Here is a 17619-nt window from a genome sequence, read left to right on the forward strand (position 1 = left end):
TTTTTTTTTTTTTTTTTTTTTTTTTTTTTTTTTTTGCTTTTTTGTGATTGAGAGTGCTCAAATGGTATTTGGGTTAAAAAGGGGAGTCTTACTGCAGTGCAGTGCAGTATGTTTTGCTGAGATGTACATTGAAATATCCCAAAGCCTAAATGTTCTAAAGTCAGTCAGCTGTTGTATAAAGTTGCTTTACATTTAACTAAAGCCTCTCAGCTAAAGCAGTTTAAAATCATGTCAAACAATTACTAGCATTTTCTCAATTAGAAAATGTATTTTTGGGTAAAAACATGCACTGAAAATGCCAATGGTTCCCTTGTTTTATAAAAATGTTTGCATTTTGGGGGGGAAAAAAGCTGGTGTCCTCTTAAAATAAAAATGTTGACATTCCTTTTAGTATGAGTCCTTGTGCCTTCTGTTATAAAACAACTGAGCACAGTTTTATTATGCTTGAAATGCATATTCAGCTGTTTTATGCATTATGACTCTTGGTGTTTTTAATTGAACTGATACCCCTTGCTGCAAAGCATTTTCTTCAAATAAAAAGGGAGAGCAAATCCGCTGCTTGGACAGCAAAAACAAATTTAAGGTAGTGTGTAGGTGTAGGGGATAGTTTTAGGCTTCAATAGTCAACACTTTCAAAAAAGTAGGGGACAAGAAGGTTCGGTACTGACGCCGAAAACAAGAAGTAGTTATAATTGCTTAAAATGCGTCACAATATCAGCAATATATTTGGATTTTGCACAACAAGCGCAAAATCCTTAAAATGCGAGACTTTTTGAATGCAATTCGGTCCTGGGAAAAGTCACGTTTTAATGACGTAATCCTGACGGTTGGGGTTCCGCCGAAAGTAAGACGTAGCATCTTAGCATCCGTTTTATTGGCCGACTAAACAGCAAAAAGGGTAACTCACACTGGTTGGTGTTGAACCTGGTTAGTACAGGTATACGATTTTTTAAAAAAATGATAGCGATGTTATCGTTGCTGGGAAACTAAAAAAACAGCTTGTCAACCTGAAAGAAAAGTATAGTTGGTTAAGCTAACGCGAAAACATTGTTGCTAATCAGAGGTGGGTAAGTGACAGCTTCCTGGGCTTAAACAGAAGTGAACTAGCAGCGGTGCAGTCAAAACAAAAGTGTTAACAACTTCACAACCAGAGCTGTAGCTTTACTTCGGGAGGAAAAATGCAGTGAAAGGTTATTTAGCTAATGTGGGCGGCGTTAGCCTTGACCAAAAAAAAAAAAAAAAAGAGCATTGCTTTGTGAGAGTCAGCTGACAGCCTTCTGCTGCTGCCAACAACCCGGTGATGGATCAACTGAAAGTAAAGGATCGCATATTGGAAAACATTTCTCTGTCCGTCAAAAAGGTAAGATCTGCCTGTGAGCTGGGTGGGCAGCGCTGTTTTGTTTTCGTCAAACATATTTTGCTCGAGATTTTCCACAGGCTTGAGTCACTGTGGCTAATGTTAGGTCATCTTCTGTTTGCGAAAGGCAGGACAACTTTCAAGCCCCTGAGCACTTCGCAGTTATGGAAGGACCTTGCCTTCGCTGATATGAGAAATTATTACAGATAAATACTAGTCCTGGGTGTTATAGATCCAGTTCATAGTCGTAGTTTTGTGTGTAGTAGCAGCACCAGGCACACTGCGGCATGTGTTGTAAACAAAGCTGCAGTCAGATCTGCAGTGTAAGGCTTACCTAGCAGGTTTTTGTTCTTGAAGTTTGTGTAATTAATGACATTTCTATTATCTGTGTTATGTCATAATCAGTTCAATGAAAGCATCCTTTCAGCAACCTAATTGTAAGTGACATAATAAATACCTTATTGTGTCACTGTAAGTTAGGGATTTGCATCTTGGGTTTGTTTAATGCAGCATGCTCCTTTTAGGATCTGTTACCCTGCCTATTTCTCCTATCAAATGACTACACAAAGACTGTGAAAGTGTTGTTTTATGAACTGTGCCTCGAGCTCTAAAGCAACTGTACAGTGTTTACCTAAAAAAAAATACAACTTGTAGAAATAGTCATAGAGCAGGAGCAATTATTCTTGGAGACAGAATCTCAAAGCAACACTTACTGTTGGCTCAAAAAGAAAGTTTATTTGGTATCTTTCCACAGAGCTGCCTACATTAACATGTCTAATGTAGATTTTCTTTTAAATATGTATGTATTTGGCTATTTTTGCCAGTACATTGAAATAACAACCACAACAATAACAATATCTTTACAATATGTGGTAAACGATGTACAGTCTTGTTTTGTTTTTTAAAGAAGTAGCACTTATTGACTCACTTAAAGGTACTCATTGCAGTGTCATGAAGACCAGTCAAAAAATAAATTGCTGGGGGGTTTTTTTGTTTCACATCTTGGTGATGATTGTGTCTTAAATTAAAAGATTGTAAGCAGAGTTTGTGAATGGTTGGCACCCACGCTTGTTTGTTTACCTGCGGAAACAGGTCAACGACAGCGACGTTCATGGAGCCGTTTAGGATTGAAAAGTCCAACAATTTTGATGTATTGGTTCGTATTTCCACTCAGATTTGTTGAGTAATGTATGCAGATGAAATGACAGGTTAGATTAAAGCTTTAAACTACCAGTCGAGAAGATATTTCACAGAAGCTGTGTGTGTTTGGATGCCCAGCTCTGTCTTTATGGCGCTCCACCGCCCCAATGTTTGTTCTGGACAGCTGCATTATTTGATTTTTCTCTTTCCTTTCACGTTTAGCAGCAGATTTGTAGTTATTTTTTCACTTAAACGCCTTCTCCGAGATTCTACGCTTGCCCGATTTCGCCAAATTTGTGTACCTACAAAGAGTACAGCCAGCCTAATGTAGGTTAATCGTGTGACTCGAGCTTAGACGAATTCAGCAGAGTGTTGTTTACACTGAGTGCATACCCACATTTCAGAATTAAATATCAATGTATCTACTGGAGTGAACTCTTTCAAACTGCACCATTTGATTGAAGTTCAGGATATTCCTTTATGTCTGATTTCATACTTTTCAATGAGTACCTTTAAATCTCCAACCTAGTTGTTGCTCATATTTTTACTCAGTCTGTCTGGTCTGCACCACAGTTACTTTCATTTATTGCTTATTTTATGGGTTACACATGATTATGTACTTTGAGGGTATGGTACTGATTACCATTCCTTAAATTACTTAATTCCCGAAGTCATCATTTTACCTTCATTTTAACCATCAATCAATCTGAATGAGCTATTTTGTAAAGTTATTGCAACATTATTGTATAATGCTAATTACTGTACACTCTAGATGACTCGATCTTGAAATTCAGTCATTTTAAATTCAATAAGTTTATTTTATTTCTTGTCCGTGTGGCTATTGAAACCCTTTCACTTATTCTCTGAGGCAAGTTTAAATTGCAAACCAGCTAGCTAAGATGCTGTGTGTCTCTGCAGTTGCAGAGTTACTTTGCAGCCTGTGAGGATGAAACTCCGGCTATCCGAAACCACGACCGGGTCCTTCAGCGCCTGTGTGAACACCTGGACCATGCTCTGCTGTACGGGTACGTGAATTACTGCAAGATGAATGTAATCTTATCATATTTGCTTCAAGGTTCTTTATGAAAAAAAAAAAAAAAAAATATATATATATACAGATCTTTGTGTAAACCAGATTGTTTTCATTTTTATTTTACATTCCTACAAATAGTACAGACGTGTTGAAAATTAAAATTGAAGGTTGTGTAAATATGCAGATAAATTTTACATAAAAATGTGTGTTTACTAACAACTAACTGCTGATACAATCAGTATCAGTGATTTATTATTTATGTGTTGATGTGTTCCTGTTTTACCCACTCCAACAGTACTGTGTAAAAGTCTTGAGCTAGCCACTATTTTTTATTTTTATGTTTTGTTTCATGAAGCCAGACATTTGTAGGGTTTTTTAAGTATCCTTGAGCAAGTTTTCTGAAGATTTACTTTAGTTTTTCTTTGATTTCACTAATTTCAGGCCAGTCCAAATATCTATCAGTTTCAAAAGAATGTGTTTTTTTTGTTGTTTAAGCTACTTAACATTGATTTATTGATCATTAAAAAATAAATAAAATTAGAAGTTAAATGGATAAACCAGTTCTGTGTTTACGTGTAACAGACAACTTGGTGAAGAGTCAGTTTTAAATCGTATTTTCTGTCTCGTTGTTACAACCAACCTGTCACAGACACAATTTATTCCCCTTTCTTGGTTGCATCTACAAAAAAGACAATTATAAAACAGTTTAACAAGATTAAAGTTGTATTTTTCCCACCAAAATATCTTAGATCAACCCTTGCTTTACGACAGTGATGCTAATGTTTAGGTTTGGTGTAAATTTTAATCTTCAATAATAAAAACCCTTAGCTTGTTTAAGCTTTAGGCATCTGATTTTATTTTTATTGTTTTAGGCTGCAAGACATCTCATCGGGCTACTGGGTCCTGGTCGTTCACTTCACTAGGAGAGAGGCCGTCCGACAGATAGAGGAGCTGAAGCACATAGCAACAAACCTCGGTCGAAGTGAGATATCAGCACAGTGGATGAAACTTCACACAAAGTGAATCGTCCTTTATTACCCAGTGAGTTATATTAAAAATGAGCTTCTCTGCTCCCTGCAGGCCGTGCATGGTTATACCTGGCACTGAGTGAGAGCTCTTTAGAGAGCTATCTGCGCCTTTTCCAGGAGAACCAAGGACTGCTGCAGAAGTATTATTTCAAGTAAGCACAAGATCATGTTTTTACACTTGGAAATGTATTTATTCTTACATATTTCAATGGCAGTTTTTATTACCAAGTAACTGTCACTCACAAAACTTTTCTCTTCCAGAAATGCTTTGGTCTGCAGTCATGACCACCTCACACTCTTCCTCACACTGGTGTCCGGACTGGAGTTCATTCGCTTTGATCTGGAGCTGGTCAGCATCAGCTTCATGACGAGATTATTAGAGACTCAGCTTCTAAATGTCAGCAGCAATTTTTTAAAAATATCATCCTTGTTTTCCTCTTGGTGGTTCAGGATGTGCCCTATCTAGATGTGGCCCCATACATGCCTGAGTATTACAAACCACAGAACCTGCTGGACTTTGAGGAAAGGCTTCCCAGCTCAGACAGTATATCCCTACACTCCTTCACCTCCCTCACATCCACCAACCTGGAGTGGGATGACAGTGCCATTGCTCCCTCCAGTGAAGGTACGTCACCTAACCTCGAACTTAATTCATATTTATTTCCCTTTTCACTTAATTTTAATTAAAGTTTAATTATGAGACATGGACTGTTTTTTTCCTGTGCAGCTTTATCTTGAAGCAGTTGTATTTTGGACTCTCATGTCTACATTTACTTTCCCACTGATTGAACATCCAGGGGATGACAGTTTTTATTTTGGAGTTTTAGATATGTTCAGGACCCCCTGGAGTTTTAACACATATTTGTACGCTGTGGCACGGATTCATGCAGTGACGTCAAGCTGGTGGAATGGTGAAATAGCTGGATTGATCCCTGTAAATAACACAAACTAAAGTGCAGTTTAGCAAAAGGATCACATGGCGTGCAGGCAGATGACTGCAGAATGTTTTTTCAGGGGATGAATTGCAGCACTCAGTCACTGCTTTCCCCATCAGCCCTCTCAAAGTACTGAACCTTATTTTTTAGTTGCAACTTCTCCATTTTACCCTCATTCATTCTGTTATTTCACATTCCACATATGTTGTTTTACAGTGTCTGTGCCATTGACTCTGTCTCCTCTGTCCTGAATTCAGTTCACCTTTCTCTAATGTTGAATGTTATCCCTCCCTTTTTTTTTTAGATTATGATTTTGGTGACATGTTTCCCGTGTTGCAGTCATTGCCAAGTGCAGACTGGGAAGGTGGGACATTGGTCAACCCTCTCCTCCCAGCATTTCCATTCCATGTGTTCTCTCCCTCACCTCAACTCTTTTCTAGCATGGGCTTGTGTATCGTTTGTGTTTTATGCATGTGGGGTACTCAGTTATAAAACAGATAACTGAAACAACATATTATATTTGAAATTAAAAAGAATTAGCTCATGTAAACAAACATGGGTAAAAATGTTGGAAGACTTTGCTTTGGATTAATGAATATTAAATTTAGTTAATACGTTCTTGTACTTTAGCAACACCAGCAGACATTAATCTATGTGACCTATGTTACAATTTCTGAATAACTTGAACTGATGAACACCAAAGAGGAAGTTAGTATCTTAAATTTGATCTTAAAATAAGTTTAACATTTCAGGAGAAGCAAATTGACACACAAGGGTTTATTTATTAGATAGATATCCCAAACATTAGACATTCATATTCATTTGTTTTTAAATCTCACAATATACAGTACATAAATTATATTATTTATTGTTTTTTCCCATAATTTAATAACCATATTAAGCAAACAAAGTTTATAAAAACACAAAGCATCTTCTTACATCTGAGTGGTAAGTTTGGTTCCTCTGGGGATTTATTGTTGGGTGGGTTTTCTGTCTGTCACATTCTGCATGTGTTGCTCATCTGGGATCTTATTCTAATGCTCACTGTGCTTTATTTTTACCACAGCAGTGTATTTGCCTGAAGCAGCTGGTACTCACCTTGTCAGCCCTAGTCTTCATTGTATTGTGTATCTGTCACACAATGTTGTGTTATCTCCTCTTCCTGTTGACTTGTTGCATTGGCCTAGGTTCAGCTAAGCTGTAGTATATGTTTAAAAAAATATATATTTCCTAATGAGCGTAGGATGCTGATTTGGTTTTAGCTCAGTTTATTTGCAATAATCTAGTTGTCTGTTTTTTGTCTGTTTGCCCAAATGATTTAATGTTTAAAATTTGGTAAATGGGTCAAAAAATGAAAGCCTAGTTGTAATTGTAGTTTGAATGAAGATGTAGTAAATGCTGATAGAGTCTACAGTATTAATGCTTGACCTAGACCTGTGTTTCTGCAAAAAGAGCTACTGGCTGTGCTGTTACTCGATGTCCTACTTATTGTGTTTTGTTCCTCTTTTACACTGCCAAATAAATCCAAAAATGCAGCAGTTCCTAACACTGACTTTGGTTTGCAGATGAAGGAATACACAGCATTTCTGTGGGCTTGTTTGGTCGGTGGCACTTTAATGTTGGTTTTCAAAAAGGCGTTAAGAAGATAAACAAACAGAAACAAACATTTTCTAATCAACTTCTTTGACCAAAGCAACAAATATTAGTTTGGCGTTCAACCTACCAACAAGACAACACAAATTCTGTGTATTTCCTTTACTCTGTGGATATAAATGTCACCAGCAGCTGCTTTTGGTTTAACGGCCTCTCTTTGTGTGGTTTTCACTGTAGAGGGTGAGTTAACTGATCAGGCCAGCTGCCCACGGTCCACTGGCTCTGATCCCCAGACGGTCATCAGCGACACACTGCTGCTTTCTGGCACGGTGAAGGGGAAGTTGGCTGCTTACCTCTCTCCACACAGCCCCACATCCAGACACAACCCCTTCAATGAGGACTCCGACACAAACACCTCAGCAGATGTCACACCAGTTCACGTTGCCAAGCATCACAGTACCACCACCAATGGAGATGAGGCAGAGCTTGACAGCAGTGACCTTGAAGTCATTAGGTACAGTTTCTTTACTAGCATTAAGGATCAGATTCTGTCTGTCCTTGGAGCCGCAGCTAACCCTTCTCCTCACAAGAAGTCAGTGACATTGTTAAGAATTTGAAAAACAATAAGGCATGTGGTGCAGACAAAATATTCACTGAGCATTTAAAATTTGCGAGTAGAAAAATCTTTCCTTTGTTGGCTATTTGTTTTACTGGATTTTTAATTCATGGAATTTTACCGAATTCTATGCTGTCTGTGATTTTAGTGCCTATCGTAAAAGATAAGGGGGGTAAAATAAACAGTAAAGATAACTACCGGCCCATAGCTCTGGCCAGTACTCTATCAAAAATTTTGGAGAAGGCTCTGCTGAGCCGAATTGAGACATTTATAGCCACATCTGATAATCAGTTTGGTTTTAAACCAAAACTTGGCACTGATATGTGCATTTTTGCTCTCAAGGAAATATTAGATTTATACAAGAGACATAACTCCACAATTTTTACGTGTTTTATTGATTCATCGAAAGCATTTGATCATGTTAATCATGAAAAATTGTTTTATAAATTACAAGAGAGAGGAGTTCCAAAATACTTATTAAGAATTTTAGTGTACTGGTATGCTCACCAGAGATTGTCGGTAAAATGGGGAAACTCTGTATCGTCTCCTTTCCTTGTGAGTAACGGTGTACGGCAAGGCAGCATCTTGTCTCCTTGCCTTTTTAATTTGTATATGGATGATCTGTCAAAGCTGTTGAATCAATGTAGGACTGGTTGTCAGGTTGGTAATAGAACTATCAACCATCTGATGTATGCTGATGATCTTGTGATTTTCTGCCCATACAGCACTGGAATGCAGCAAATGCTAAGAGTTTGCTCTCAATATGGGTTACAACATAATATTGAATACAATGCGAAAAAAAGCATCATCATGATTGTTAAGAGTAAAGAAGACGATAAACTATCTTTTCCTGACTTCACTCTGTCTGGCAGCATCCTCCAGGTCACTAATGAGGTTAAATATTTGGGACATTACATCACCGCTGACCTGTCTGATGACAGAGACATTTACAGGCAGCGTTGTACCCAATATGTACAAGCTAATATGCTTCTTCGGAAATTCTCCATGTGTTCAGCACCTGTAAAAACTGCACTTTTTAAAGCCTATTGCACTCCCATGTATACCGCCCACTTGTGGCGGTGTTACAGAAAAAGCAGTATGAACAAATTTCAGGTGGCATACAATGACAGCATGAGGATGTTGCTTAGAATACCACGATGGAGTAGTGCCAGTCAGATGTTTGCCAATGCCAGTGTACCAACCTGCGCTGCTGGGCTTATAAATATTATGCACAGATGTATGTGCAGATTGACAAACTCTGCAAACAGCATCATTCAGACTTTGACTAATCCTGCTCAAAGCTCAGTGAGATTTTTCTCCACTCTGTGGAATCACTGGCGCGTTTGTTTGTATGTCTGATTGATTTTTTATGTATATGTAAATTTACTTTTTATTTTCTTTTATTGTTGTTATCTTTTATTGTTCTTTTTCTTTTTGTATGGACCTCAACCGAGTCTCAAATAAAGAGGATTGATTGATTGATTGATTGATTATTATTCTAGATTGGCTAAACGAAGGAAACCAGCCAGGAAGCGACGATCAAGGGGATCCACGGATTCCAGCGGCAGCATCCACAACTCAGTCTCCTCTGAACACATAGAAACAGAAAATGGTACCTTTACTTCAGAGGATGATTCATTGAACTCCACGGTCGTACAGCCGGATAGTGAAGGAGAGCTCAGCAGAAGCAGGGTTGGATCAGTGATTGTGGAGGAAGAAGGCGAGGAAAGCGTTGAAGCCCTCCTGCGTCTCCCAGAGATGACAGACACCTCCATGAACAGCGTCGGCCAGCCCTTGCGTGACGTCATGGACCGGCTCAATGGCTCATGGGAGCACCCAGATGCAAAAGAGGAAAAGAAAAACAGTCAAGTTGTTGATCAGAGCTTGGAGCCTCCAACACAGCAGCCCTTTCGAGAGGATTCAGAGGGAAAGCCGCCTGACCCAGCTCCAGGAGAGGCATCTGTCTCCCCTCTGGACAAAAGTTCCAACTCCCTGCAGGCCTCTGCTGTGTCTACAGACTTGTGCTGCTTTACCCCCACCAGTCCAGACTCTGCTGACACAAGTGGTGGCCACAATGACTCTACAGGGCAAAGCCAGTCACAGACTCTTTCAGGTTGCCTTGAAGATGACAAAGAAGCAAAAGGGCCAGCAGGAGAGAAGCCCCACATGAAGGAGGAGGTACAAGAAGATCCAGAAAACAAAACAACTGAACATCTGCACAAGGAGGAGCTTAGTCCTTCTGAAATATCTCATCCAGCAGAGTTTAAGTAAGAAGCTAAAACAAGACTTTTTTTTTTTTTATTTGTTGAAGCCATGCTGTTTGATGTGTGTCTAATGTTTTTTATCCTTCATATTTCAGGGTGGACAACAACCACTTACTACTTCTAATGATTCATGTATTCAGAGAGAACGAGGAGCAGCTTTTTAAGGTGAAGACAGAAAAACAAATGTTTTCATTCTTGTTGAAACCTTCATAATATATGGTACTTTTTAAATATAAGCTTACTTGTTTTTTACTTCATTATAACTTTAGCAGCAAAAATCAGATATGATCTTTTTAAAAAAAGCTCTTTAGTGGTGTTGTATGTGACCAGGAAAGATGACACTTTTGGTTTTATTATCTGTTTTGACATCTAAGAAGTGGTTTAGAGAGTTTCTCTGCAAGTTTTAGTTTTCCCCTTGGCTTTTTATCTGCTTTTTCTCAAGTTGAAAAATGGTAACTATTCAGGTTGATTTGATATTTTTGTGTTTTTAGATGGTGAGAATGAGTACAGGTCATATGGAGGGAGACCTGCAGCCTCTTTATCTGCTGCTGACTGACTGTTACATCTACTTACTAAGAAAAGGTAAGTGGAGAAAACCCAGGTTCACTGGCTTTTTTTTGGCAATCTGGGGTACAAAAGTGCAAAACTGACGTCCTCTTCTTCTAGCAATTTGAAGGATTTCTGTGCATTTGATTTTTATCAAAGTAGTTTTCACATTTTCATCATTTAAAATTGGAATCAAGTTCAAATCCAGAGTTTCATCATATTTGTTGTATTTCTTTTTGTTCTCAGGAGCAGCTGAAAAGCCCTACACAGTTGAAGATGCTGTTTCTTATAATGAGCTTGACTATCTTTCTGTAAGTTACCTTGACTTCATTAGTTATGTTCTTTTAAATACATGTTAATTTGGGTATCTTTTCAAGACTTTTGATTTTTTAGAAACAATTTTTTTGGGTTGAAAGTCCTAATTTTTTTTGCCAGTAGGCGCATTACACTGTGTAATTAATTGTGCAGAATTAAGTGTGACAGGGTTGTTGGGTTGATGAGGGAAAAGTTTAGCTTTGCTCTTAAAAAGGTAGTGATAATGTTTTTCCCATTAGGTGGGCCTCGACCAGCAGACAGTGACTCTGGTTTGCACCAACAGACGAAGAAAGTTCCTGTTGGACACTGCTGATGTCTCACTGACTTTGTGAGTCGATCCTTATATCTGTGTCTCACGATTCTAACTGTGCTGACTTACAGTTTGTCTTTGTTTTCCTGTCCAAAGAGACAGCACATGCAGTCTCATTTGCCAAAGTTAGTTTTTACACAATATGTCAGGAAGCATTAGACTGAAGACTCAAACAGAAGTTAAGTCAAAGTAATGTAGGATAAATGGAGTACTGTCTTTTCTGTAACTTCCAGTTTGTTTTTTCCTTCATTTTTCAGCTGGTTCCTGTCGGTTCTGAAGTCCGCCATGGTTCAGGGTTGTCGTGAGCCTCCCTATCCATCTATTCTGACAGATGCTACAATGGAAAAACTGTCTTTAACCAAATTTGTCTCCCAGGAATGTCAGTGTGAGGTAATGTTAGGAGTGTTTTGTACTGTTGTAGGTTTTCATCACATCTGGTACTTGCAAAGAAAATGCTGAATCAGTTAGTTATTAGTAACATGAACAGTCTGCCTAGTTGATGTAAACAATTGGTCTTCTTTAACTTGTCAATACTTATCTAGCTCTTCATCATACTATATTTTCAGTTGAAGAATATCAGTACTACTTAAAATTGTGTAAAAATGTCATACTAATGTTGCATAAATTGAACATGAGTGGGAAACTGCAACAGTCTAAAACACAGTTTGGAACGATTTCAACTGAAAACCGTCAACACTGGTTTTCTCCTCATCCTAAAAGTTAGCAGCAGTTTTTAAGTTCCTCATTTACACCAATCTTAGCTTTACTTCTGCCATCTGAAGCTTGCAGAATCTCTGATCCTTGCCTGACTTTCAAAGCAGAGGTTCACTGATTGTTTGCCCGTTTCTCCAGGTGTCTGACGTGACTATTCATCTCTACTCCTTGGTTCACTGGGAGGACCCGATGGACTTGACTTTGTCTCCGCAAGGTGTCACCCCAACCTCTGGAGTTCTCTCCAGCACGAAGGAAGGAACTATAATGTACAGGTCTGGAACTACATACCTGGGTAAAGAGGTGTGGAAAAGCTGCTACCTCGTTCTCAGGTACGAGCGGGTCCAACACAACGCTAACATCTCTCAGCTGTTGCCACAGTGCTTCTTTAACATCTGATAAAATAATATCTAAGGTTTGAAGGTCACTTTATTTCAGACACACTAACAGACACACTACATGTAGGTCATTTCCCATTTTTATGCTCACTCTTTAAAGGTAAAACTGACGTTATTTTATTCATTCATTTTCCACACCTGCTTTATTCCATACAGGGTTATTTAGGTGTTATTGTAGTTACTTTCAAATGATATTGTAGTAAATACTGTTAAAGTATTATTTTTACCAGTATAGTCAGTATTTTTACCCTCTTACAAATTTTTGAAATATATTAGACACTTTGGAGGTAGGTAAACATTAGTGTTGGATAGTGATATAGTAATATTGTGTCCCAGGGTACCTAAAAATGGCAGCAATATCGCTTTAAATTTTGTCAATAAATAATGTTGTGTATAACAACAAAAAACACATTTTTTTTAAACAGGGTAATACAGTTTAAAATACTTGTAATCAAACTGTCGACATTAGATATTGTGTATTCTGTTTATAAATATATTACTTCTGTTATTGTTTTTAATATATTTATCATAACGTACGTATGGGACTTCTGATTGGGTAGACCTAAGTGTTTGATCTCCTTTTGTGCAGTAATGGGATTCTGTACCTGTACTCCGAGAGAACAGATGGGACACCTCTGCTGTCAGTCACCATGGGGTAAGCTTCAGAAAGCTGACACAAGACATAACGTTGAGGCTTTCAGTGTCCAAAAAAACACTGAAACACCTGGAAACAATGGGACATACTCAGGGATGTTGACAACCTCCTTGTGCCCCCCTTCATTTCTCATCAGAGGAGAGCACTGTGGAGGCTGCCGTCGCTCAAACAGCACAGAACGACCACACGCCTTCCAAGTCATTCTGACGGAGCGCCCCCCTCTGGTGCTCAGTGCCAGCAACGAGCAGGACATGGCTGACTGGATGCAACTCCTCTGTCAGTCTGTCTCTAAAGGGGTAAGAGTAAATCTCTGGTGTAATATATATCATCCACATATTAAACATTATTTCTAATTTTGTATCCATCTTAACTTTAGACTACTTTTAATGAAAATAAAGAAAACTAAAAGCAGATGTTACACATCCTGTTTAGTTAACCGTACATGCATGCTTTGTGATGATAATTATGTGCAAATTTGACCTTGCATATGTAGAGTAACACAACTGTAACCCTCTTCCCTCCAGGTCATCCCCCAGGGCGTGGCCCCCACCCCATGTATCCCATGCTGCCTGGTAATGACAGACAAGAAGCTGCTAACCTGCCATCAGGACTGTCAGACCAGTTTTTTCCGTTCTCTGGGCAGTGCTGATATCTGCGATGTCACTGCTGTGAGCCTTGAGCCTGACAAGGAGTACTGCGTTGTTGTAAGTGATCTGTGGAGCGCCACCTGCTGCTGGGCCAGTTTAAAGAAAAATCTATATTTGTAGTTTACCATTAATCAGAAAACCTCAAATATTTGTGTGTGTGTGTGTGTGTGTATGTCCTGGCCCTCATTTTCCACGCAACACTTGAATTCACCAAACTGCTGTTGAGATGTACACCAGACAAATTATAAACATGTTTTCTGACTGACGTATAGCATGTTTGTGTGTGTTTTGACCTCTGAGTTCAAGCTTTTAAACTGACTGTTTTGTTGGTAGGAGTTTGCAGCAGATCGGGTCCAGTTCCTCCCTCCCTGGGTTTTATACTTCAGCGGTTGCGAAGAGAGAGATCGACTGCTGCAGGAGTTAAACAGGGCATGGAGAGCCATTTTCCAGGTCAGAGGAAGCTGCATGCTGTCATTTTCATAGGATGAAGTAAAAATACAATTATAAAAATATATAGTTTATTTTATTGACAGCCCAAGCATGAAACATCTTTAACGACCACGTGTTCTGTGGGGTTAAAGTCTCATAAATGTCATCACCGTCCACAGGTTGACCTTCCCCACAGAGAAATGTCTGATCCGTTGGTGCAGAAGCGCTGTGGCAAGGCCCTCGAGCTGATGAAGAGCGCCTGGCAGAGGGCAGACAGTCTGGCTCGAGGCAGAGCCCAGCGGGAACCATGGTGCTGACGGACACACACATCCACATATACAATAATCTGTGTGTGTTTAGCCCCCACGGACATGGTGACAGATAATCAGCCTGATGGAAGGCGGGGTGTCTGTATGTGACACTCTGTGCTGCCACAAACCAGCTGGTTGATCACCCAATCAGAGTCAGAGATGAACTGCTAACGAAACCAAGCTTTAGAAATGTTTTTGTTCGGAAAAACCGATGGTGAAGTTGCAGAGCATGTGAGTAGTGAGATATCGGAGTAACAGTAAATGTTTTATCTGAACGGGATAAAACTTTGGGATATTATTCAGAAACAGAGGCATGTAGAGTAAACCTTGGAGGTTTGTTGTCACAAGACTATGACCGTTGACTTTTCAGGTATAGGTAGGACTGAAAAAGGTAAACTGCATCATTTCGTTTGTGTAAGAAGTCGAGTTGGAAACAGAAATCAACAGCCAGGAGTTTTGCCTTGAAGGATGACAATGTCAAATCAGTCTGGCTGCTTTTTTATGCACACTCCTGTCTTGTGCACAGACAAAAAAGATTAATAACTGCTGCTTGCCTTATGCACACAACAGTAACAACTTGTTTTATTAAACTTTAACTGTGGTGTAAATTTAATACAAAAGTACGACACTGTACAGTATTAGTGCTTTATCACTGATGGTTGTGTCTGATATTCAGATTTGTTTTTGTAAGGACACATACTGTACCTCCACCGTAAATAATTTGAACTTACACATTGTACAGCAGCTCATCAGAACCTGAAGTGGATCTGGATGTTTTTGCACAAAAACAGTAGATAACATGTCTGTAATTCCAGTCTGAAATCTTGTTTTATCCTAAATTTTATCAGGAAGTGCAGCACGCTCGCCTTTTCTCCACTTTGTGGAAACCATTGGAAATTTCCACGCAGACTTGCACTTTGTTTTTTTTGTTGTTATTTTTGTTATTGTTGTTTGCTGGTACGAGTCAGGGTTTTGAGTTAAACTGTTTTGTTTTTGTTTTTTTTCATTCCCTTTCAGATATTTTGGGAACAGTTGTTAGCAAATCTTTCAGTTGGTGAGGTGGTGAAATGGACGTGTGTGTCTGCTGCAGCTTTTTCCCAAGTGTGGTTTAATGTTACAGTAAATGTTAAAGTCTGTTTGAAGAGTCCTTCACAGAATAAGCTACACCTTATCTTGGCTGCTTGTTTTTAGTCTGCATGGTGACGTCGTACTGTACAAATAAAATCTAGCCACTCCTTTAGTTTAGGACATCTTTCTGCACAAGTCATGCTTGAGCTTTTGTACTAAAAACTAGTCATATCATCCAGTATTAAAGCAGTAAATGGAGAGAAAATGAAAAGATCCTAAGCTTTGCTTCTAGTCTCATTTAGTCCCAGCACATAGAAATAAATTTACAGCCATCTTTCTTTATTATTACCCTAAGAGTATCACAGCCTGTTTCAGCGGCGGTGTAACGGCCGCCACCAAAATATGAATGTGACGGTTTCTTTTGCGATGACATTGTTGCCTTTTTTATTTAAAATAGATTAAATAATTAGTATGTTTGAATTGAATTCAGCATTTTTACATTTAATCAGATGCCTTACACAGTACAGTTTGGCATACAACACTGTAACTCTTTAATAATTATAAGTTTTATTTCTGATTTTGTTTGAGGTACATGTAAATGTGTTGAATGTAGGGCTGCATTTGAAACCTTAAGACTCTAAGCAAAAACTGGGAAAGATTTTCCACCAGATGTTGAATTGTATAAAAAATAAGTCTTTTTTTGTCTTGTTTGTCTAAACCACACATTGTGAAATATGCCTTGTATTAAAATGCCACCCAGCTGTACAAATATCGGCACTCTCACTGTTAGTTTCATGTCAGCATTAATCAGGGTTGTAAGCCTTTCTAAGTGCCACTTGGTTTCCCTTTTACAAAGAAATCTCAGGTGAAAAGTCACCGTGTGGGTTTTTGTTTTGTCACTGCAGTCGTTTTGTTTTTATTTAATGATTGGGTGACTGCTCAGTGCAGCGTTATGATGGGGGGATTTACACACGCATACAGAGGAGCAGAGAAATGTCTCCAAGTAGAAACGGTTTTATGAAAGATGTCCTTTATTAATTCAGTGGGTTTTAAAGTGGGTTGTTCAGTTAAAATCCTTTCCCCCCCTGTGAATTCCTAAAGGACTTACAGATTTGGGAGGAGCAAACGTTGGACTTACTTGAAATGTTTCTTGGATTATTGTTTTAAATTGTGCCTCTGAGTTAAAGAAAAAGTAAAATAAGTCTTTTTTTTTTTAGCAGTGTTTTAAATGTGGAAAATTGCTGGCCAATGATGGATAATATCTTTGAAGTGATGCGTTATATGAAAGTTTGGGTTTTATTTACGTGTGTAACTGGCATGTAATATTTGTATCATATTCAGCAGTTTTACTGACATGTAAATAAAGCACTAATAAGAATACCAGTCTGACACGCATGTTCTGAAGGTTTCTGTTGTGTATAACTGCAATGAATGTACAAATGAAGCTTTTGGGAACTGGCAGCGTAGCTAAATGAACCATAAAGAAGCGTTTGGCTCTTGTTGTAATGCATAATGTGCTTTAAGTAGCTGCTCTTCATGTTGAAGTTCAAAGCCGTGCTGTAATGGCAGTCATGTTAGAGCAGGGACAGAAGCTTCACAGGTTGGAGCAGCTGAAGAAAATTATTTCACCTTCTGAAAGAGGTTTTTGTACGCAGCTTAGCGTGGAGCATGTTGAATCATGTTTTGTTCTCAGGTCCCTATAATTGGGTGACTTAAATACAACCCCAATTCTGACAAAACTGGGAAGTTGTTTCAAATGTAAATAAAAACAGAATGCAATGATTTTCAAATCTCATAAATAAACCTGTATTTTATTCACAATGGAAGGCAGTAAGCATCAAATGTACCATTTGAAAGTGTACCATTGTTAGCAAAACAAAGTCATTTTAAGTTTGATGGCAGCAGCACGTCTCAGGAAGGTGGGAACAGGTCCAGGTTTATCACTGTGAAGCATCCAATCTTCTTTTAACATCAGTCTGTAAACCTCCAGGAACTGAAGAGAGCAGCTGCTGGAGGTTTTGGACGGGAATGTTGTCCCATTTTTGGTGACAAATCTGAGCTGCAGGCAGGCTGGTTCTGCACCTGGACTTTCCTGCTATGAAGCCATGCTGAAAAAGACATTGTCTGGATGGGAGCACACATTGTTCTAAAACCTGTATATACTTTTCTGCCTTGATGGAGCCTTTCCAGATACGTAAGCTGCCCATACCACATGCACTAATGCACCCCCATACCATCAGAGAGGCAGGCTTTTGAACTGCGT

General features: G+C 38.8%; 1 protein-coding gene across 2 annotated transcripts; it reads left to right on the forward strand.

Moving 5' to 3' along the window:
• The first annotated feature begins 840 nt into the window (after positions 1-840).
• plekhm2 (pleckstrin homology domain containing, family M (with RUN domain) member 2) lies at positions 841-16739 on the forward strand. Of its 2 annotated transcripts, XM_017411402.3 has the most exons (20): positions 841-1360; positions 3416-3522; positions 4403-4512; positions 4611-4710; positions 4820-4907; positions 5009-5183; positions 5798-5857; positions 7324-7600; positions 9205-9969; positions 10062-10131; positions 10458-10548; positions 10759-10823; positions 11067-11155; positions 11395-11527; positions 11990-12180; positions 12836-12901; positions 13038-13197; positions 13426-13605; positions 13882-13998; positions 14157-16739. In XM_017411402.3, exons 1-20 carry the CDS (start codon positions 1301-1303, stop codon positions 14292-14294), a joined length of 3042 nt encoding a protein of 1013 aa, XP_017266891.1. In that variant the 5' UTR covers positions 841-1300; the 3' UTR covers positions 14295-16739. The 2 variants fall into 2 exon arrangements, with proteins under 2 accessions (XP_017266891.1, XP_017266892.1); XM_017411403.3 differs by lacking the exon at positions 5798-5857.
• Positions 16740-17619: the final 880 nt, after the last annotated feature.

The sequence above is a fragment of the Kryptolebias marmoratus genome, linkage group LG8 (genome assembly GCF_001649575.2).
Source record: "Kryptolebias marmoratus isolate JLee-2015 linkage group LG8, ASM164957v2, whole genome shotgun sequence".
Classification (NCBI taxonomy): domain Eukaryota; kingdom Metazoa; phylum Chordata; class Actinopteri; order Cyprinodontiformes; family Rivulidae; genus Kryptolebias; species Kryptolebias marmoratus.